At 40.4% G+C, this 24326-nt stretch overlaps 1 protein-coding gene across 3 annotated transcripts in view; it reads right to left on the bottom strand.

The window, feature by feature from the left end:
- Nucleotides 1-2608: 2608 nt before the first annotated feature.
- LOC113037692 (lethal(3)malignant brain tumor-like protein 3) overlaps nt 2609-24326 on the bottom strand; it is a 77357-nt gene continuing 55639 nt past the window's right edge. For all 3 annotated transcript variants that reach the window (XM_026195005.1, XM_026195006.1, XM_026195007.1), the window contains 4 exons: nt 22403-22494; nt 8582-8736; nt 8340-8402; nt 2609-3899 (listed from right to left, as the gene is read on the bottom strand). In XM_026195005.1, the coding sequence (XP_026050790.1) occupies nt 3756-3899; nt 8340-8402; nt 8582-8736; nt 22403-22494 (454 nt within the window). In that variant the 3' untranslated portion in view covers nt 2609-3755. The remainder of the gene's footprint in view (nt 3900-8339; nt 8403-8581; nt 8737-22402; nt 22495-24326) is intronic.

Below are 24326 nucleotides of genomic sequence, written 5' to 3'. Positions count from 1 at the left end.
TCTCAAACGACCATCAGGACAAAACCACAGGAAACGATTCCTTCTGCACAATGTGACTTTGCTGCAGCCTGGAATTGAACTACTGGTTTCATCTGGTCAGAGGAGAACTGGCCCCCCAACTGAGCCTGGTTTTCCCAAGGTTCCTTGCCGCTGTCGCCTCTTGCTTGCTTAGTTGGGGTCACTTCATCTACATCAATATTGTTGACTTGATTGCAAATTAATGCACATCATGGATGACATCACTGAATTCAATGATGAACTGCCTTTAACTGTCATTTAGCATTATTGACATTGTTTTCCTAATGAATGTTGTTCAGTTGCTTTGACGCAATGTATTTTGTTTAAAGCGCTTTATAAATAAAAGTGACTTGACTTGGCTGTGAGTTCCTCCATCACCCTTGTGGCAGTCAGACGTGGCAGAGCGTCTGACACCAGGCCTAAGCTCGTATGCATTGTGGAACCTGTGTTAGGCTGGGTGTCCATATGTAGCGGTCCTTGTGGCAACCTCATATGTGTATTCTTCCATGATCAGTCTTTCCTTCGACAGAGCCCACTCTGTCATCTATGCTGGTGTTCTTTCCCCCCTGTAACTAGGCTGGAACCACCCCAGAGATTGCCATATGTTGTACGATCCTGCTTGGCTAGTCCATATGTGTACCGTCACAGTGCCTCTCTCCGAGGTAGGACGTGGCTTCCACAGCGTTCCCTTTCCCAAGGGCACGTTTTCCCAGCGTTATCCAATGTCACACTGAATAGGCCTTGCGGAACAGAAGTGATTGACCTTTTCTGCTTATAGCCCTTTCTTCTGCCCAACACTGTGGTCAGGCCAGGAGGCTCAAGCAGAGTGCGGGAAGGGTTAGCAGCCATGGCATTTTGGTAGATATCTCCATTCGTCAGAATCACTTCTTACTCGCGTTGTAGTGATCTGATGAAGGGGAATGTCTCGGTTACGTATGGTAACCCTCGTTCTCTGAGGAGGGAACGAAGACGCGAGTCCCCTCACCATGGTTGCTGAGCTTCTGCTGTACAGCCGAGTCACAGGTCCAGCTCCTCAGCAGAAAAACAAGTATGCATATGCACCTGCTGCTTGTTATATATTTGCGCTGTGATGCACAACAGCTGGTGCAATTATCACATGACAATATGCATATGAAAAAAACACCGGAATACATGCTGCTCTATTGTTTACTTTCATTGTACTTGCACTGCCACTTTTTTAAATATTCCTTCATGTTACTCTGTGACACTGTATAATGACTTTTGGACATTGCTCTACTCAGGAATACATCTGAATGTGCGCTGCTCTTAAGTTTATTTATTGCATCTGCACTGCCACTTTAATTTTCCTCCATGTAGCTCTACGTCACTCTACAATGACATTTTAGACACCGTTCTACCACAGTTATCATAATATTACCTCAGGACTTCTTATGTACACTACCTTTATTGTACCTGTTACTGCCACTTATGGGCATATAATGCTCTGTCCATGTCTTTGTGTCTATGGGCACTGTAGTCACTCAAGAACCTCGGTGCTCTCCATGTATGTCTATCTCTTATGTCTTGTTATTGTCCCTGTATGTCTGAGCCTCGTCACAAGCATTTCAATGCCCAGTTTTCCCAAGTGTTAACTATGCAATGACAAATAAATGCCTCTTGACTCTTGATGCTCGTTTTATTTCACTCGGAGTAGAGAGGCTCTCGCAAACAATCCCCATTCATCAAAATCACTTCTGACTCATTTCTCCATTCCCTCCTTGGGGAATGAGGGTTACCATACATATCCGAGACGATTTCCCACGTATGGCGCTTCATGTGAGCGCTGCTGCAGTCTTAGGCCCATCCCAAATGCTCTCATTGGTAGAGACGGGTGATGAAGCTCATCTCAAGCCAGCACTGATCAACATTCCTCCCCTCCTGTGAACTTTACTGTTTTTGTCTCACAAATGAGGGTCAAGAAGGAGGAGGGCAGCTAACTCCACTCCTGTTGTCATAGAGTCCACTCCAGTCCAGGAGCCCTCAGAGTCCACTCATGAACCCACTCCAGTCCGGGAGCCCTCAGAGTCCACTCATGAACATGCTCCAGTCTCGGAGCTCTGCAAGTCCACTACAGAGCCTACTCAGGTCTATGAGTTTACTTCTGATCACACTCGTCTATCAGTTAATTCCAATGAGTTCTAATGAGTTTTCTCCAGTCCACTCCAGAGCCCACTCTAATCCATGAGTTCATTCTAGAGTTTGCTCTATTCTACAAGAATCTAACTCTTTAACAGTGTAAAAAACTCAGTATGCATGAAATAGCATTTCACCCCCCCTTTAAGTATAATTTCATTTATAAAAGAAATTCAGTTTGCTCTGTTACATGGTGCATATTTAGGCAAATGCAGTAGATTTGCCAAAACCCATCAAGGCATTCATGCATACAGTATAATCACACAACCAATGTTTAAAACAATACCCACTATATTGAAACAGACATCAAAAAATAAAGAGGTAAACTGAATTATGACATGCAAATGTTATCAAATAATAAACCAGAAATAAAATAAATGGCTCATTGTAATATCAATGATGTAAAATCATTAAAAAGACAATTGTGTTGATGAAGACCATTCAATCAGCAAGTTTATTCACAAATGAATTACAGTGAAGTTTAGTCATCCACTGGTTTCTGCACTTACACTCTAAACCATTGCTTATTTACACATTTTATATTAAAATTTTAAATCCCCAAACAGTTCATTATATGCTCTCTTGGCATGAAGAAAATTGACATGATAAATGAGTTTTGAATATGGGAAATCATACAGCAGAGTGCAGTGAGTTTATTTATTTTAAAATGTGAGTAAAATCAACATTTCAACACAAACTAGGTTTGTCAACATACATGTCCACAATGACGTCTTCAGCACATTGTTTTTTTTAAATAGTCAAAGTATTAAACTTAAATAGATGGAAAGTTCATGTATTTTTAATGCTGCACACCTAAGCAACAGAAATAATATCAATACTCCCGTCTGTACATTAATGAAAAATGACACTTTTCTTTTTACACTGTGCACATGAAGGCATTCTTAATATTAAGTTACATTCTGTTACAAAATACCAATATGGCTCTCACAATTATTATTCGTGCCTTGAGTGTAGTTTTACTCTCCGTTCTCCATTTCTACATCCATTGTATCAAAACAAATAAAGTAAGAGCGCTACCCTGACCGCTACTGTAACCGTAATGAAGGGCTGTGGCATGATGCATTAATATGGCTAATCTAAGAGGATCTGTATGTTTATCTAATGCTCTGATATTCATTCTGCTAGTCCTCCACCCAGAACCCTTTCCAAAAACTTTATTTATCTATAGCTATAAATTAAAGGAGTTGTAACGGAAACAACGAGAGTAAAAAGCAGACATTGTACGGCTCTTCAGTGCATGTAGTTGCATTCGTTTAGCACCTGAATTTAGCTCCCATAACCCCTCAGTAAAATGTACATTCTCACCAACACTATGATGTAAGCCAACTACATGAAATCATCAAGTGAGTTAATAAGTGCGTAAAAATATGATTATTACTGACAGCGCAGGGACTCTGAATGTCAGAATTATGAATGTCGTTATATGTGTTTAACCTGCTCATTCGGACATTATCTACATCGTGTTGGTCATGTATAATAGTGTGGTGTGTACTGTATGAATCTTCATGATGAGCCCTTTGACTGAAGCAGTTGTGAACTCCCTTGGCTGTCGGTCTGTCTGGTCAGAGTTCATTGCAGGCAGAGTTTTCCGTGGTTTTAAACATTAATATAGAGTTGTATATTTTGAGAGCCGGGCCCAGTTTAATGCTGAGGATCTTCACCAGGTCCACCTGAGTCAATAACAGGAAGGCCTCGCCATCAATTTGCTGAAACCAAACAACAAAAAATCAGCAGATAAACATACACAGCTGTCAGAGAAGAGGATGTATTTCCTGTGTAATTCTTTGATTCAGTGTAATTTCCAGGTGTCTTGCTCTACAACAGTGTTTAAACCGAATGTCCTGAACTACTGCTTGATGAAATCCATGCGACAGAACAAACATCTCATTTCTGATCACAAACAGACATTTGGCATTGTATGAAATTTGGGGATTTTTATATCATCATATATATTTGAAAATATGAAATATTGAAATACAGTGGAAAATGTCATATTTCAACTAATAATAATGTATTGATTTGTATAATCCAGCAATTAAAATACTGCATAAATGAAAGATGCTTCATGTCATTTGATTATTGTCTCTTCGTATTTTGATCTTAATGGACACAATCTAAAATATCAGATAATTACAGATGCACATATTAAAATTCTGTCTGATAAAATAAGTTGATAATTATTTAATGTTATGGATGATAAACAATAATTGGACAATATTCAAATTATAATCTGTGTAAATAAACACACAAAAAATGTTAAATGCTACAAGTGAATTTAGGCACCACTTTATTATAATGTGCAGAATGACAAATGTGTGTTAATTCTGAAATGTATTAAAGTTTATATAATTAAAGGGGTCATATGATGTGATTTCAAGTTTTCCTTTCTCTTTGAAGTATTGTAAGCTCTTGGTTCATAAAGAAGATTTGTAAAGTTGCAAAGACTAAAGCGTCATATCCAAAGAGATATTCTTTATTAAAGTAAAGTCAACCACCACCCCCAAAACGGCTCATTTAAACACACCCCCACTTCTCTACATCACGATGTGGGAAGTTTTGCATAAAGTCGCCCAAATGTTCACACAAAGAAAGGTGTAACTTTGATTCTCTCTTTTGCCGCTGGCGCCATGTCGTGGAGTAACTGTGTGTTTCGATGTGAAAGCGAAACTACTTAGTTTGCCCTTCCAAAAGAGGACACGACTAGAAATCAGTGGTTGAATTTCAACACTGTTCCAGAACAGTTCTACCCAAATATTAAGATGTGTGAAGCACATTTTATGGAGAACGAGGACTGTTTCCTGTGAGAGGAGACTACTATGCCGGTGTCTGTTTCTATAAAGTGGGGCAGTTCAAAATTTGCAAAGACAGTCTGGGCTTCTGACTCACAGCTTAGTACGTTATTTATAGTTAAATAATTTGCGAATGACCATTCAAACGCAAGTTTTTGAGCAAGGTTATCTTAAACTAATAATAATACTAATTAACCGCAGGTTTCCTTAAGATGTTCCTCTGGGCTTTTATAATGGGGTTTTGTCTAATTTATGTGTAAAATGATGAGGTCTGTGATAAACAGAAACAGATTTTTTGATGTCAACGTAAATTAAACAAACTCAACTCCCAAATGTTCTTATGTAGTTACTTATAACTTACATATGTTTTTTTTAAAATAAACATAACTGCTTCAAAATCAAAATGTGTGTTTTCAGTATGGGTGTGTGTAAAGCCCGGCTCACAGCCTCACACTGTACGATTTCGGCCACGATTTGGTTGTCTGAGGCTATTTTTGAAAATCCAAAAGATTCCTAGAATCCTAGGCTTGAATCTGTAGTCTTTGATCACTAGTTTGACATGTTCAACTTCAGCCGATTAATGGCCATTGCGATAAAAATTTCCGCTTCAATCTGTAAGTGTTCACGCCAGGAATAATGCACAAAAACACATTTGGAAATATTATGTGATACAGCTCGTTACGTTCACTCTCCATGTTCATAAAACAATGCTCCTTTGATTTATTGTTCAGCAACTCCTTATGATAAATTGTATTTGCTCCATTTAAGTCAAGTAAAAGATATTTGGTGTAGTGCTTTCACAATAATATTAATTTCAGAGCTGCCTCACAGAGGGTCATATTAGGGTGATATGTGTTGATACAACATTACTCAATTCCAGTCTTCATGTAACATTACCACCACTCTGCATATTTTGCATGTCTCTCTTACTTAACAGACGATTCAGAAAACCAGCTCGTTAGAAGAGAGCTACGTGCACAAACTGTGTACTGACTGACATGGTCCCTACACAGTGTTCTTTGCTCCCTACTTCCTGAGCAGAAGGGTAATGCAATCTGTGATCATGAAATCATGCAATGGCTTTCGTATGCATGCTATTTTTAACATGACATGCTCATAAACCTGACACAATATGCTATAGCAAAAAAAACAAACAGTTTGTAACCCTATTAAAGCATGAGATGAAATACCCTGCGTCTGCTCGCGAATCACTCTTGCAGTAGCCTACTTTGATGGCATAGGCTAGCTTCTGTACACTGCTTCAAGTTAGACGCTGATTGATCTGTGCAAATGGGACACAACTTTATGTGCTCTGCAGATGGCCCATGCTCCTCCAATTAAGTGTCCATTAACAGTTTAAATAAATACATTTGTTAAGAAAACTGTGGGGGCACAAATTAATTCCCATTCTCTATTGCCGCCATTCATATACTTTTAATGATTGCCAACATTACAGCCCCGCGTGCAATGCAGCTCACAGTCACTGAACGTGTACAGGTTGATAATGTAAAACCCCAGACGTGCAGCCCAACAAGCAACAATCCTAACGGACTACTGAAAACTGCACGGTGTGAGCCCTGCTTTAGTGTACTGTGAAACGTCTAAATATTGGGGATTATATGACAATGCTAGTATTTGATGTAATGTAATATGATTAAAAAACAAATTATTTTCCACATACCCAACATTATTGTTTCTCCTCTATGCCCTGCAATTGTGAAACATATCGATTTTTACAAAGCTAATCATTCTGAAAAGCGAGGTGTGCTCTGATTGGCCATCTATCCAGTGCGTTGTGATTGGCCGAACATCTAAAACATGATAGAAATGTTACGCCCCTTACCATATTTGGAAACAAACACCATCTCAAAGGCAACAATACTATGGTGAGAATAAAAAGTATGTCTTCTTTCTTTGTGTGAACATTTGGGTGGTGTTATGCAAATCTTCCTACACTGTGATGTACAGATGTGGGGGCGTGTTTAGAAGGGCATTTTAGAAGGGTGTGGGCGAGTCTTAACTTGATAAAATATCTCTCTCTATTTGAGATTTTAGTCTTTGCAACCTTAGGGATCTTATCTATTCACGAACAGTCTGTAACACTACAAGGAGAAAGGGAATCTTAAAAACCCCTTTAATTTATATTTACCTCAGACCTTGTTTTATTGATAAACTAAAAAACACTATTATAAAAACCCATAGGAAGCTCTGGAGGGAACCCATGGTGAATTAGTCTTCTGGGTATTGACGTCACAGCAGAAGTAGCAGCTCAAATCCATGGCCACACAGATACATGTACCATGCTATCAACAGCATGGCAGAATCTTAGCAGTTTCCACATCTCGGTCTTTGCATTAGATATACTGTACAATTACACTCTCCTGTGTAAAAGTGATGTGCACTGCATCTGCTCCTTGAAATTACAAACTCCATCCTCCCATTATAATAAGATTATCATAAGCAGATCTGTTCACCCTGAAAGTGCCTTGTTACACCATTTTTACACCACTGGATTTCCACTGAAAATTAATTATGTATTCAGTGAGGGATAATGTACATCCAGCTGGATGTTATGGCAGAATAACCCCTGACAGGGTGATCAGCACTTTTATCACACTGAAGGGGGTTATTCAGCGATGGCAACCAGCGGGATGTACATTATCCCACTTATTACACGGCTACTTGATTCTGAATTAAATTATTTGAACGCAAAACCTCCGTAAAGAAAGCAGCTGAAGAAGAAATCGTACCAGTTTGTTAGTTATCTTATAATCCATTATATTGTACAAAACAACTGTCACAAAAAGGCATCAACTGCATTTGTATGAAACGAGAGACTAAGTCTGTGATACCAGGATTACATAAATCTTTTTTTTTCATAATATAAAAGAGCACAAAGTACAATAATGTTCACCAGTGCTATGAGACATTTACAATGTATGACAGGACTCATTAATGCAGCTCCCATTTGCACATATAATAAGAAAACACAGGACAAGACACAGAAGCAGCATGAGGAGAGAGAGATGGGGAATAAGAGCAGAAGAGCAGACAGACAGCAGCTCCGAGAGCAGAAGTATTTAAAGCAGCAGCCCTCTGGGCTCTTTAACATTCTTGTTAGCAGTAAACAAGCATGATGCTGTGACGTGGGATGACTTGACATGCCTATAAATGGTTTCAATGAGATCTCCTCACATATCCCATCATGCCTCATGCTCTCTTCCTTATGCATTATATTCTGTTCCTAAAATGCTTCAGTTACTCCGGCTGCCAAACCTCATGATGGAAGACTAGTTAAATATGTCCCACAGGTTTCAGTCTTTCTGATTTCACTCGTGATTAAAGGGAATAATTTACCTCCTCTCTGAAGGTGCGCACTTGCTCCTTGCAGCCTGGAAGTCCTTGGATAAACTCGATCACCTGCAGAATAACAATGAGGATTAGAGGAAGAGCTGAAGTTAACCGAGGCCACAACAAATCAACTGATCTAAAAAAATAAATAATAAATAAATAAAACTTGCATTAAATAAACAAAGCATAATTGTCCTGAATCTGAATAGCGAGTGGGAAATGCAGATGCACACAGGAGCTCTGTGTACCTCATCCACGCTCCACGCTGCCACTTTACTGGCCGTGATGCCTGCCACTGTTGGAAGGAGCTTGCTGTGCTGATCCCAGCAGTGAGGCATGCTGGGAGATGGGCTGGAACACGGCATGAACACAGACTGGTGCAAAGCCTGCTGTAGAGTCAGCTCTGAGAGAGAGAGAGAGAGAGAGAGAGAGAGAGAGAGAGAGAGAGAGAGAGAGAGAGAGAGAGAGAGAGAGAGAGAGAGAGAGAGAGAGTCAATTCCTTAGTAAACCGAGCATCATCATACAGCAGACAACGCTTTGGAATATATAGGGAAATTATACTATTGCATTTATTAGGAATATGATAATATTTCTAGCTGACATCCATAAGAAAATCATTATTATATGTAGTGTCTGATAAATATAAAACTATTGTGTCCAAACAAATTAACACACACTAAAAACAACTGTTGTATGTGCTAGGAACATACAGCAGCAGATAAATATTACATTTGAAGCTAGGCAACAAAAAAAATAAAAAAAATATCGTAATACAGGGTTAACCTCTGCAATACTGGTAAGATATTAAAACTCTGGTTGGAACATAGATAACAGAGAAATACAGCAACCGATAGATTTGAGTAATTGGTTCAGTATGAGAAAGGTGTATGGGGTACAGGCTGAAACAAATATAGATAAATCTGCAGTATAAAGTAACACAGACAACTGTAATGCACATTACATCATCTAAAGCCCACAGAAATTAACAGCAACATAACAAAGGCTTGATTTTAACCACTAGGTGAAGAGCTGAAGTAGGTTTATTATAAGGTTGCTTTGTAACAAAGGTTGTTTTCCTTTTGTCAAGTAATGAATTTAACCTTTTTTATATAATGCACTGTTTTTGTTGCATCTTTGTTAGAGGAAAATGCTAGCATTATTACAGATTTAGGCACAGTTAAATATGAAAGATATTAATAATTAACATCCATTAATGCTGACAATACCTAATAGGGTAACGATATACTACACATAATTGGTTGGCAAAATATTGTGCATAAAGCACAAACACTTCTTGTGTCTTATGTTACATGTACGTTGCAGACCAACTCTCACTTATTATTGTAAGTCCCTTTGAAGAAAAGCATCAGAATTTATCCAAGGTCCCATTCTTCGTGATCCCATGTTTTAAACTTTAGTTAGTGTGTAATGTTGTTGTTAGAGTATAAATAATATCTGTAAAATTCTCAAGCTCAAAGTTCAATGCCAAGCGAGATATTTTATTTAACAGAATTCGTTCTACAAAAAACGACCCGTTTGGACTACACCCCTCTAGTTCCTGCAGTAATGATGTCACTAAAACAGTTTTTTGACTAACCCACAGGAATACACAAAAGGGGGCGTGGCCTTGTTGCGAAGAGGAGGAGGAGAGTGTGTTTGTCTCCATGTCTTCGAAACGCTGTTACTTTCATCCTGGAGTCCGATCACCTTTGTTTGGCCTTACAATTCATGTTTAAATCTGTTCCCGAAAATTATAATGCACATGTAAAACTATGTGCAGCACATTTTGCTGAGGACAGCTTCTTCAATCTCAATCAGTTTAATGCCGGATTCACACAAAGATTATTCTTGAAAGATGCAGCAGTACCCTCTTTGTCTGGAGAAGGCGTTGTTTATGGACCACAACCGGTAAGTGTATTTTATTATTTAAGTTGGTGCGTTTAACAGTTTCTGTAACTTATTACACAAAGGGCAACTCTGTTTAACTTTGTTAACTAGATGTTAGGGCTGTGCTAAAAATATGTACCAGTTTAACTGAGTGATGTTTGTTAAACAAATAGTGGACAAGAGAAATTTACGGCCTTTTTAATCCCAAGTAAAAGTAAAGTCCCCTGGAAACGGCATCTTGATAATAAAATAATAATTAAAAAAACCTTCTTTTGTACACTTCTCCTGGTTGACGTTGCTCTTTTCACTTTTGTTCAGAATCTCTCTATTTTGTTCAGAATCTCCCTATGAATAGAGTGGACTTCCAGCAGTGCCCTTCAAGAGTACAAAAAGCCTTTTAAATTCACCCAGAGAGCGTCACGTTCTCAACAGATATTGGTAGAACTGGATCACAGTCCACTTTAGAGTTGCGTGTACAGCATTGACGAGCTGTTGTGCGCCGTGCCGGAGGACAAACACTGAGATAACACCCTTCACCGCTGTCTGCTTTTCATGGCTAATTCACTCTGACAGAGCCCTTCTTTGAAGTGCAAACAAAAAGAAACAGAACACAGTTTTCTCAATACAATAGCAATAAAGAACAATTCGATTCAGAGACGAGGTCAGTCTGTATATACAGGTGCATCTTAATAAAATATAATGTTGTGGAAAAGTTCATTAATTTCAGTAATTCAACTCAAATTGTGAAACTGGTGCAATAAATAAATTCAATGCACACATACTGAAGTAGTTTAAGTCTTTGGTTCTTTTAATTGTGATGATTTTGGCTCACAAATAACAAAAACCCACCAATTCACTATCTCAACAAATCAGAATATGGTGACATGACAATCAGCTAATCAACTAAAAACACCTGCAAAGGCTTCTTGAGACTTTAAAATGGTCTCTCAGTTTGGTTCACTAGGCTACACAATCACGGGGAAGACTGATCTGACAGTTTTCCAGAAGACAATCATTGACACTCTAGTCAAGTCAAGTCACCTTTGTTATATAGCGCTTTAAACAATATACATTGCGTCAAAGCAACTGAACAACATTCATTAGGAAAACAGTTTGTCAATAATGCAGAATGATAGTTAAAGGCGGTTCATCATTGAATTCAGTTATGTCATCTCTGTTCAGTTTAAATAGTGTCTGTGCATTTATTTGCAATCAAGTCAATGATATCGCTGTAGATGAAGTGACCCCAACTAAGCAAGCCAGAAGCGACAGCGGCAAGGAACCCAAACTCCATCGGTGACAGAATGGAGAAAAAAACCTTGGGAGAAACCGGTCTCAGGTTACGTATGTAACCATGGTTCCCTGAGTAGGGAACGAGACACTGCGTCCTCTAGGGGGCGCTTTGGGGAACACCTCGTCGTGACCCGTGTCTGAAGCATACAATGAAAAAACACCAACTTGTTGGCCGTCGACAGCCTCCGACGTCACTACCGGCGCGACTATAAATCAGCACCGGGAGAGCACGTCATTATCTTCTTCGTCTGAAGCTTGCGTCCGAAGCATGGCAGAGAGCTAGAGGACGCAGTGTCTCGTTCCCTACTCAGGGAACCATGGTTACATACGTAACCTGAGACCGTTCCCTTTCGAGGGAACTTCGAACTGCGTCCTCTAGGGGGCGCTTTGGGGAACAGTATACCCACGCCGCCATGCTGAGGGGAATGCAGGCCAGAATCATGGCGAGCACTAAGTACCAACTCTACCATTACTATGGGAGTTGCCCCTGGGACGTTTAGACGGCTGTCTGTGACAGTACCCCTTATGGCCAAAAAGGCCTAAGCTACATACCCAACTTAATTGTTAGGGCCTCGGCCCTGGGTAGAGCTGAAGGCTTGGAATCAGGAAAGATTCCTTTAAAGGGATACGGCTAAGAACCTAGCATTTGTACCAAGTCCTGCCTGTCACACAGGGGCTACCGCTAGCTTACGCATAAGCTTGCTGAAAGAGCTGTCTCAACAGTTCTCTAGTAGCAACACCCTGTTTAGATAGGTATCCGAGGATACATAGGTGGAGTGGCGCCCAAGATGAACGGGGCTTTTACCAACTCAAGAAAGGGCACGAAGCAACCGCGCGAAGCCCTCACCATATAGGATTTTAGAAAGAACGCAGAATACTAGCGTGCAAACTTACCACAGTGTGGATTTCAGAAAATGTGCAAAGACTACACGTGCACACTTACCATAGCATGGATTTTCAAATACTGTTCTAAGAAGGGGCTCTCGTGGCACTCTGATAGAGCAGCTCATAGATGGAATGTTGCATCTTAAAACAGTATGATTGAGAGTCATCAAACTCGATCTCTGGAAACAATACTGGAGCGCTCTGGGAAAAAAACAGAGAACTCCGTCTCGTACGAGAGGAGAACTCCGAGCTCAGAGTAGCGCACTCATAGGTGACCCATTTTTTGGAAAAAGGGGAGCGCTGCTAAATTACCACGAGAATCAATAGCCCCTCATGTTGAGAAAAGCGATGCTTGAGGTGTATAAACAAATACACACTGGCTGAATGGAGCCCAAGGAACCAAGGTCTAATCATCTCAAGAAAGGGAACGAAGCGTTACCCCTCATCGTACAAGATTTCAGAAAGTTTGCAGAGTCTTGCATGCAAACTTACCACTTGTGGATTTTTAGAAAGTGCGCAAAGCGTTCACATACACACTGACCACCATGTGGTTTTGAGAAAGTACACAAAGCTTAGCGTGTGTACTTAAAGGTTCCTAAGCATCGTAGAGGAGCTGAATCTCGGGAGAGGCAAGCTCAATTTTACAAACCTCGGGTGAGGGGAGCATCACCTGAGGCAGCATATACAAGAAGACTTCTGTAACTGCCACCTCCACTTCCCGGTAGATACGACAGCACCCCTAAGCGGCCAGGAGACCCCTCGGGGTGACCTGCCCGGACATCCATGAAATTCCCTGCAGTGCTGTGCCAGGCCTGATGATCAAGGAGGCTCCCTCAGAAACCTGTGATCTCAGCCGCCTAATACCGGAACATGAAGCCGGATGGCTGCTGCTGACGAATGTTTAGTAAACACTGTAACTGAGCACTGCAAAGGAAACTCAGACAGAGTTTATTAGTAGACACGTAACCACCAGCAATTAAATACACATAAGTATATACAGAGAGGGTTAAATTTACTCACTCACCCTCCTACGCCGGAGCCCCGCTCAAGGGGTACCTCCTTTTAACCTGGACCATCAGTTTCAGGTTGGTTGCTATGGACATAGAACCATAAAAAATATTATAGGTCCAGCATAGGAGACTGTTATGCGAGAGGTTTCCACCTAACCTCGATCAGGTGGAGAGCTGGTGGTTACAGGGGAATTAGGAAGGGGAGGATAAAAGCAGAAGTTAACCTTTCGAAGTCGATTAACGCATATACGCGTTATGTTCTTTTCTTTTAGTAGATACCTCGGTATCATTCTGATTCAGACGAGAACGCTGCCTCGTCTAGATCATACCTCTTAGGTTCTGCTTACCTCCTCGTGACCCACGATTCCTCTAACCCCTGCCCGCAGGTGGGGGAGGAGCGCGAGTTGCGACACTAGCCTTCTGTGCCCATCTTTGATCCTCAGATCGAGACAGGCCAGGACCCCTATGTTGTTTGGGCTCAGACCTGGACCTTCGTGGGACGAAGGATCTGAAAGCAGCAGAGCGCGCCTTCGTCTCCCTGAACTTTTCAAATCGCCGCCTCAACGGAAATACCGAAAAGTTCAGAAGGCGAAACCTGAGCATCGAGCAGAAAGCATTTTCTGCATGTCTGTTCATCCACAGATGTCTCTCCGCTGCCACCATGGTCGCCATAGTCCTGCCCCATGGCGGAGGCGGCCTGCTTGGTAGCATGGAGAGAGATCCGTGGTGTGGCGCAGCTCAGCTACCAGATCGGAAAAAGGCCCCAGCCTCTATCCAGGTCTCTTAGCAGATCAGTCTGATATGCTTGAAGCACCAGCATTGTGTGTAATAAAGCCACAGCCTGACCTGCTACTGCGTATGCCTTGCCATTTAAGCGAGATGATTTTCTGAAGGGGCTTAGATGGCAAGGAGGGAGATTAAGAGAGGAGGTTTCCCCTGCAGAAAGAAAACATTTTTCACATATAAAAATTTATAAATTATTTATAAAATTTTTAGCTCTTTCTACAGGGGCATTCCCTCCTAGCCGCTTTCACGCATCACCTCGATGTCGGCAGATTACTTTAATGCCGAAACCAATGGATGCAAAAAGAAAACGGCATCTTTCATTTCTTTTTAATCTCTGTATGGAGATCATGCACAAATGAAAGGCTCACCTGAGCTGGAGGGTTATGGTCAAAAGGTAATTTTTGCTCAATAACCTCCAACAGCTCTACATACGCAGGGCAGGAGAATTGAGAAGGCTCAGCCTCAGCTTCTTCACCATCCTCAAATATCTCCTGCTTTTCCTGGGTAAAAAACCCAGCAGAGCACTAACCTCAGTATGAGAAAGTGTTATAACATCATCCTCCCAAGGCTCTCTCTCGTCCGCCGCCCCTTTTTTTTTTTTTTTACGATCTCGAAAGGGAAAGTCCCTCTTTAAACCATTCAGACAGATCCATCTGTATTCTCACGAGCTCATTTTCTTTCCTGCCTCAGCGTGGACAGATCCTGAACCGCGGGAAGCAGATGGCTTGCCTTTTTTTTTTTTTTTTAGAAGAGAGACGAACGAGAGCGGAGCTTTTTCCATTGAAAAAACGCTCACAGTGCACGCAGATTGCCTCCTCAAAGACATCGCGTGCGTGCTCTTCACCCAAACAAATGACGCAAAGATCGCGTGTGTCATCGGGTGTCAAATAACGCCGACACGGATGCACACATCGTCTAAACGCTTGCTAGTTGTCGCCATGATAAACAGAGAAAGATCGCCCTTACCGGTTCTTTCAGATGCACGCTTCAAACAAAACAGTCAGTTGAAGATGAAGAAGATAATGACGTGCTCTCCCGGTGCTGATTTATAGTCGCGCCGGTAGTGACGTCGGAGGCTGTCGACGGCCAACAAGTTGGTGTTTTTTCATTGTATGCTTCAGACACGGGTCACGACGAGGTGTTCCCCAAAGCGCCCCCTAGAGGACGCAGTTCGAAGTTCCCTCGAAAGGGAACAGGCTCAGTTGGGGGTCAGTTCTCCTCTCACCAGATATCCTACTAGGGCTGAAACGATTCCTCAAGTATCTCGAGTAACTCGATTACAAAAAATAATTGAGGCAAATTCCTCTGCCTCGAAGCCTCTTTTAATTTACTTTAAATCTCACGTCAGATTCTTTCGCAATGATTTTTTTAATGTGACACCACGTGTTTACGTCACCCACAATACGGAAGGAGACACAAGCTCTGCGTCCGAAATCGCATACTGCAAGGAGTCAGCAGTGTTTTGATTTGAGGGCAAGGGCAAACGTAAAGAGAACGTCGTGGCTTGTGTCCATTGCAATATAGAGCTGGCATAACACAACTAGGACCCTATGATTTCCGCGATGCAGAAAACGCGGAGGGAATCGCGGAATCCAGTCATAAAAACGGATTTTACAGTTTAACACGGAATGGCATGGAAATTTGCCAAATTTGGAATGAATTAATTAAAAATAGGTCATTGCACTTACATCAAATCATGATATGGACTAATATCTGTAAATATTAAGACGGGACAATCTATTTAAATATTAATCCAGCATGTTCTGCGTGTCTGTGTTAATGAATGGATCAGAAGAGTATCTTCCTTTATTACACAAACTGAAGCGTGCGTGATGCTCGCGGTGATTTCAGCGTCTACTGTCTCTCTAAATAAGGACGTGAACACACGAACAACATCTCCAGAACTGCTCTGACAGTCACTTCATGAGCATTTGACAGATTGATTTGAGTAAAACTAGCGTCACATCACATACACAGAACTGTGAAGGTACGTCAACCCTTCAAAATAAAAGTCTGGTTTAGTTTAAAAACAAGTATTTGCCAGATATGTATTACTTTTGTTCAGCAGAATGTACATAGCCTTCTACTAAAAGGTTTTTAAGGTTTAATCACACAACATTTCTTCCATGTTTTATTTTTAATAGTAAATCCCCTTTGTTTACCAAAAAGTTAAGTTTGCTTAATTTTCAATAATTAAAAAATAAATTAAATTAATGTTTTATGTGTTTTATGTGCATCTCAGAAAATGCTTTATTTAAAACCCACTTAAATGCACTTAATTCCTCTGTCAACTTTGTCATTGTTAACAGTACAAGTACAGACAGAGAAACAATGGATAATAATTAAATGTTTATTTTTGATGAATGCATTGAATTCTGTGCATTTAAAAAATAAAAATATATTTTTTTTTTCTAAAAAAGGAAACTTAGTTGTTAATTTTAAGAGACCCAGGAGTCTTATTTTCTCTTGCATAATTAATATTGCAGTTTAATTAAGCAAAAACACATTTTATCTGATTACTCGATTAATCGATGGAATTTTTGGTAGAATAATCAATTACTAAAATATTCGATAGCTACAGCCCTATACCCTACACAAGGGGGGGAAGCCACAAACATTCATTGCCAAGGAAGCTGGCTGTTCACAGAGTGCTGTATCCAAACATGTTAACAGAAAGTTGAGTGGAGGGAAAAAGTTTGGAAGAAAAAGATGCACAATCAACTGAGAGAACCGCAGCCTTATGAGAATTGTCAAGCAAAATCAATTCAAGAATTTGAGTGAACTTCACAAGGAATGGACTGAGGCTGGGGCCAGGCATCAAGAGCAACACACACAGAAGTGTCAAGAGATTTACTGAACCACAGACAACATCAGAGGCATCTTACCCGGGCTCAAGAGAAGAAGAACTGGACTGTTGTGGTCCAAAGTCCTCTTTTCAGATGAGAGCAAGTTGTGTATTTCATTTAGAAAACAAGGTCCTAGAATCTGGAGGAAGGGTGGAGAAGCTCATAGCACAAGTTGCTTGAAGTCCAGTGTTAAGTTTCCACAGTCTGTGATGATTTGGGGTGCAATGTCATCTGCTGTTGTTGGTCCATTGTGTTTTTTTAAAAAAAACCAAAGTCACTGCACACGTTTACCAGGAAATTTTGTAGCACTTCAAGCTTCCTTCTGCCGATTTCATTTTCCAGCAGGATTTGGCACCTGCCCACACTACCAAAGCACCAAAAGTTGGTTAAATGACCATGGTGTTGGCCAGCAAACTCACCAGACCTGAACCCCAAAAAGAATCTATTGTCTCTTGGCTATTGTTGGCTATTGTTTAATATTAAAACGTATTCTGATTTGTTGAGATAGTGAATTGGTGGGTTTTTGATAATTGTGAGCAAAAATCATCACAATTAAAAGAACCAAAGACTTAAACTACTTCAGTCTGTATGCACTGAATTTAATACACAAGTTTCACAATTTGAGTTGAATTACTGAAATAAAAAAACTTTTCCATGACATTCTAACTTATTGAAATGCACCTGTAATCCCTCCCCACAACACCACCCTTGCCATCCACAAAAGGGCATGTTTGGGTTGTGTTTTGTCCACACTGCACTTGCTCCCTATTTGTTGTAGATTTAAAAATCTTGCTAATTACTTATAAAACCCTGAATGGTTTAGCACCTCAGTACTTGAGTGAGCTCTTATCACATTATAGTCCTCCATGTCTGCTGCGTTCTCAAAATTCAGGCAATTTTATTACACCTAGAATATCAAAATCAACAGTGGGCGGCAGATTCTTTTACTATTTAGCTCTGGAATGATCTACCTAACACTGTTCAGAAGGTAGACACACTATGTCAGTTTAATGTTTTAATGTTTTATTTTGCACTCCGCTCTCCCTGTCCAAGCCACAGAGGTCGTCCCAGAATCCATTCCAGCCCTGGCGTCCAGGTTCTCCCCTCCTCTGGCTTTACCCTAGACATCTGTGTGGGTTCCTTGTCTCCTGGAGGCATCCTGGTGTCTCCCGCTGGCACTCCACTGGGGTTCCCAACCCAAAGGAGCCTCCATGGTCAGTCACTGCGGCTTCACCCTGGCTGCCACCAGGACTGCCAACCCCTCACATCACACCACCCTAGCCATCTGACAGAGCTCCAGTGTGCATGGACTGTGTGATGTATGGTCCATGTGATATGTTGTGTGTGCAGAGCATAATGTTCAGACCCCAGCACTCCTGTCAAGTTTAGTCTCGGTGTCAAGGTTTGGTCCAATGTTCCCAAGGTCTTGTTGGCTCTCAGTTGTGTTTTGTCCTGTCCTGCTATATCCTGCCATGCATTGGCCATCAAAACACCACCAGAGCCCCCCAGGTCCATCATCTCCACCCTGGTCATCCACTAGGTCTACCAATCTGATGGATCCATCCTGGTCCCTCCCCATAACATCGCCTTGTGTTTTGTCCTGTCCTGCTATATCCCGCCTTGCCTTTGCCAGTAGGGCTGGGTGATTTGGCAAAAAATGTCGATTTTTTTCAGATTGTTTTTGACTGACTCGATTTTGTATAATTTTTAACTAGTAAACTTGAAATACGAGGAAAATGATTTGAACAAATCTCAAAAAATCAAGGTGATTCAAAATTTACAAATATTTAAGGTTTTATATTTTACTGATTTCTTTAACACAACACTGATTTAGTTCCTAAGGTCCTGCTGATTTCTAGTTGTTTCTTCTTCCATCTTGCCCTGCCCTATACTGCATTGCCTTCCCAGAGTATTCAGAGTTATTTTTGTTTTGTTATTTAATAAAAAAAAAACGTGGCCCTATTTAATAAAAGCCTATAGGGGAAGGGGAACAATCAAACTTGTGTTTGAATCAAGTGTAACAGCACCCTTATATACACTCCTTCATTACTTCTCAAGAAAACATGTCTGTACTTTAGTTTGAAAGAGTTCTCTAAATGACACTGCGGTGAGCCAGTGAAATTCAATGGTTGAATATTCACTACAGAATTATGAGCTATGGCTGCTCACTTTCTGACATTAATTAGTGGAGTACATATCCAGTGGGCACCATCTGATGTCTGTTATATAAACACTGTAATCGTCTCTGATAATGGCTCTATCCATGTCATTAGCTGTCATAAATGCACTTCCTCAAGGGAATTCATAAAAACATGCTGTTGAATACATCTAGATATCTAAGTGGCAATACTGGGTTTGCTCTTGCAGTCTTTAAGACCTGGATCAAATTCTCCTAAATCACGCTCTAATACAGAGGTGTCAAACTCAATTCCTGCAGAGTTTAGATTCAATCCCTATTAAACACACATGACCCAACTAATCAAGTCCTCCAGGCTTATTTGAAAACTACATGGTATGTGTGTTGGAGCAGTGTTGAAGATAAACTCTGCAGGGCTCTGGCCCTCCAGGAATTGAGTTTGACACCCTGCTCTAATGTATTCCAGTGCATTCCAATGAAAAATTGCGTAAACTCACAAGCAAAACTCAAAAAGACAAATGAAGCAGCAAAGAGAGTGCAGATGTCAGGTACTGTGTTTGCTTCATATAATTGTTTTATTGATGGAAGAGTATCTGTGCTTTTTCATTCTCAGCACTGAGTGCATTATAAAACAAATTCAATTTAGCTGTAAAGCAGCTCAAAAGAAGATAATGGTATCATTATGTGACTCACTTTAGTTAAAATTTAGTCCCCTTCCGATAATGACAGTGCAGTGAAATTGATAATATTACAGAATACTATCAATCAGAATTTTCATTTTTTGGTCACCCTCAGGCTCATTTAATTGTGATTATGTGCTAAAAAAAAAAAAAAAAAAAAAGTATATAAGCTTAACATTTTATTTTTAATATGGGGAATGTACTGCATAGTGATGAAGAGCCATTTACTCTCTCTTAGTCTGGTTTAACTCCAGGGTAGGGCTGGATTAACCATATGCATATTCAAGAATACACCCATGTGCACACAAATCAGTCTTTTCACACATGTACACAGTCGCCTGCTCCTGGCAAGTTCAGTCCAACACTCACACACATCTTCATCACATCTGTCTAAATCCTCAATCAGGCTTGGGTAGCTCCACTGCTTTAAACCCACTCTAAACCTACACACAATCCCAGAGGCTTGCAGGAGCTGCCTCTAAACTGTCTGTCCTCATTCTGTGGGCAGCTCGCGACAACATTAATCACCAGATCCTCCAATCATGGACATCACAGCAACTGTGCTGTGCTGCTGAGTGAGGTAGATCCTTCAGGGTAACTACTCAAGTCACATCAACAGTCACATCCACAAGCCCTGCAGCCCAGTCGTACTGATCTGCATTCATCAAGAAGATCAAGTCTTTTTATACACAACTCCTGGTCTGGACTCTCGTCGTCCCTGTACTGTATTAGTACGGTTATCCTCAAACAAAACTCAGCAAATGACTCAAAGTGCAGCATTTCTTTTGGTCTTTAATGAGCCCAAGAGGATGCACATCTCACCTCTCTTCTTTTTATGAAAATAAAAACCTTTGTAATGCAAACTACTCTATTACTGCCTCCTCAGAGTGAAACACTTATGTTGTATTCCTCATTTGCAAGTCACATCAAATAAAAGCACCTGATAAATGAATAAATGCAAAAAATGTTGATAAAAAGTGAATCCACTTTTCTTCTTTCTACTTTGTCACTGCTATGCTGCAATAAACTTCTCCACTGAGATCTTCAGCGTTCTCCTCATTTTTTCTCATGTTACAATTATGTAGATTACCACTCGCGACGCCTACAATGTATCCAAGCACAGAAGCTGAGGCTCTCACATCTTTTATACTCAGACTGTCTTTGTGACCGGACTGAGTTAAAAAGCTTTTAAGTTGAGGAAAAAAGGACCTGCAGTTTGAATCCAGCCCTCGTCCTCATTAGTGACTGCCACTAAACCTTTAGACACCCAGCCACAGAGGAAGAAGGAGAGACCGATTCTTGTGGAAGGACACAGCAAGAAACAGGAAGGCAGAAAGAGAAGCAGTGAGTCATCACAGAAAGAAACAGAGCAGTTGTGATGAGCTAAAATGATTTCAGCTCATCTGTGAATCACAACACTGAGTTTCTCATGCTTCAGACACCGATTCTGAGGGTGTTCTTCACATACTGTACAATCTGCAGTTGTTACTGTGAACACGTAAACATTTGTTTTGCTTGGTATAGATGTACTGTAGGTTGATTCAGTGATGTGAATAATATTTCTGACTTTAAACTAGTTAATTTAGATCTTATTTCTAGTTTACCACTTTTTCATTGCAGTACTTCCTGAATGTTTTCATGTTAGTATATGAAACCTCTTTGCCCCTTTCTTGATATTAATATACAGTAAATGTCTTTAAACCAGAAGCAAGATTGGGAAATTTGTTTCTTAAAATAAATAAAGTCACTAAAAGTGGTTCTTTGACACATAATCATAGGGGTACCACTTTAAGTGCTACATAGCACCTATATTTTTAAAGATTAACCACCCCAAAGAACCGCTGAAGAATCATGACATGTTCTTTATAGGTGCTACAGAGCACTTAAATTGGTTCCTCTATGATTATGAGACAAAGAACCTATATAGCACCTCAACTACCCCAAATAAACACTGAAGAACCAACTTTGATTTGTGTGTGTCCTGAACGTTTTTTCCTCATTGGCATGTCATTTTTCAGACTTTGAACATCTTATTTATTTTATTTTTACTACAATACTTTTATTATATTAGTACGGAGCCCGCACATGGCATGCAGGAAAAAAAGTCTAAATCATTCGCATAATTTACTATTTCGTTCCCTCGATTGATAAAATTGTGTACACTGTTTATAAATCGAGAGAATGAATTAGTAAATCATTTCAGAACATTCAGGGAACGAATTAGCAGATTGTGCACACAATTTATTTATTTTATCTTGAATGTCATGTCAGGCTCCGTATATTAGTGATTACAGTAACTATCACCACATTTCTTAAAACGCTGCCCATTTATCTTTTACTCTCTTTATTCACCTGTCTGTGTATTGTTGTTTACTGCTGTTGTTAAAGCTTCGGTCACGAAGATACATTTCCTGTGTGTGTAAACATACTTTGCAACAAATCTGATTCAGTCAAACAGACTGTAATTCTTGTTTTCATTTCAAGTCTCAATCCCCACACCCACCAAATATAATATAAACACATAGTGAGGGTGGTGTAGATCTACCTTTGGTTTCGGTGACTGATGACACCTCACTCTCCACTTCCTCTTCCTGTGGCAGCTCCTCCACCTTCCGAACTTTACAGGGTCGACCAACCCTGAGGGAGAACATCATCATGACATCATCAGAGCGAGACACACAGGCAGATGGGATATGTGACAGCAACTCTGTTCAGAGTAGAGCACTACCATACTACTATTACTATGCTGTATGTAGAGTGTATAGTTTGCAAACTATAAACTGACTACAACACCCTAGGGGCCCTATTTTAACGATCTGAAAGGCAAGTGTCAAAGCGCGAAGCGCAAGTAACTTTGTGGGCGGGTCTCGGCGCTGTTGCTATTTTCCCGGCGGGATAAATGGCTCTTGCGCCCGGCGCAAATCTAAAATGGGTTGGTCTGAAGTAGCTTCATTATTCATAGGTGTGGTTTGGGCGTAACGTGAATAAACCAATCAGAGCGTCATCCAACATTCCCTTTAAAAGCAGGTGCGCAAGTTCCATTATGGATTGCTATTATTATGGCGTATTTACCAGGCGCACGCCAGGAGCGGTTCACAGCCGAGGAGACTGATGTTCTTGTAAGAGCAGTGAAAGACAGAGAAGTTGTGTTAAGCTAGATTTATGCCTATTTTTTCACATCTTCGTGGCACACCACAATGATTTCCGTCATCTCAAGTGTTAATATTTTTATATTAATTTATGATTTGCAAAATAACTGTTGCATCTGTGTAGATTACATGATTAAAGTTATGCGCGTTGTGCATGCTATACATTATGGTCAAGCATGCGCCCTTAAAATAGCATAATGAACAACGCGCAACGCGCCACTGACTTTAGACTAGGTTTTTTCTGGTCAGTGGTGCAATTGTTTAATGGAACAGCAAAATAGCACCAGGGATTGTTTGCGCCGGAACACGCCTCCTTTTTTGCGCTGAACTGCCCAGGGAGCGCAAGTTCATTCACTAGTTTAGCGACGTGCTTCTGTGGAGGGAAATAGCGCGCTTTGCGCGGGTGCAAAATAGGAATGACACATGCGTCGGTGTACAAAGTCAATTGCGCTGGGTGCAAGATAGGACCCTAGGTCTGCATGTGATATGAAAACTGGACAACACTCAGTCAATTACATATGCACATGGAAAATCTTTTGGCATCAGACTGTAGGCGGTATGAAGCATATATTGTACATTATGCAGCAAGCTAGGATACCATTTAGAACGCAGCTTTGAATGGTTACAGTGTGTTGAGCAAGACTACTGCAGCTCATTTAAGGATCATCTATTCTGCATGTGCTGATCTAGTATTTAGTATTTATTACAGCCAAGGTATAATTTTGCATACATTTTGGGTGTAATATAAAGCAGATTATGCAAATCCTTTCGATATAATAAACAGAAATATCTCAAAGATATTGTGAACAGCTGAACAGGAGAGATACAATCTCAGTACAAATGAACATGTATCTTCAGAGATGTTGTTTAAAGCATCTCTGTCGTGACACAGTGAGCAATGGCACAACCTTCCTGTGTAAGACATCGCAACAGTTTGCAGCAACATGTTTGGGTGAAAATAAGGCTTGTTGACTAACAGATCATTATGTCAACAACACAACTGAGAAAAATCATTTTACTCTGAGTAAATAATGAATCAGCCTGTTAGACAGAGTCAAGGACAGCTTTGTGTGTGTGCGTGTGTGTGTGTGTCTCCGTCCTTACCTGATGTTTTTTTTTTTTTTTTTTCATAGACAATTAAGTCTTATTTTTTTTAGGTTTAACTGCAATGTGACATTAACTTGTCAACACATTGTGCCCTGACATTCTCATTATGGCAATATAAAACAATTCTCATTACTATTATACATAATAACTTTTTCTCATTTTATTTAAATTGTAAAATCATAATAGTTTATTTTGTTTTGTTGTACTTAACTC

This window comes from Carassius auratus, chromosome 20 (genome assembly GCF_003368295.1).
Source record: "Carassius auratus strain Wakin chromosome 20, ASM336829v1, whole genome shotgun sequence".
Lineage (NCBI taxonomy): Eukaryota > Metazoa > Chordata > Actinopteri > Cypriniformes > Cyprinidae > Carassius > Carassius auratus.
This window is presented reverse-complemented; position numbering and strand designations above follow the sequence as displayed.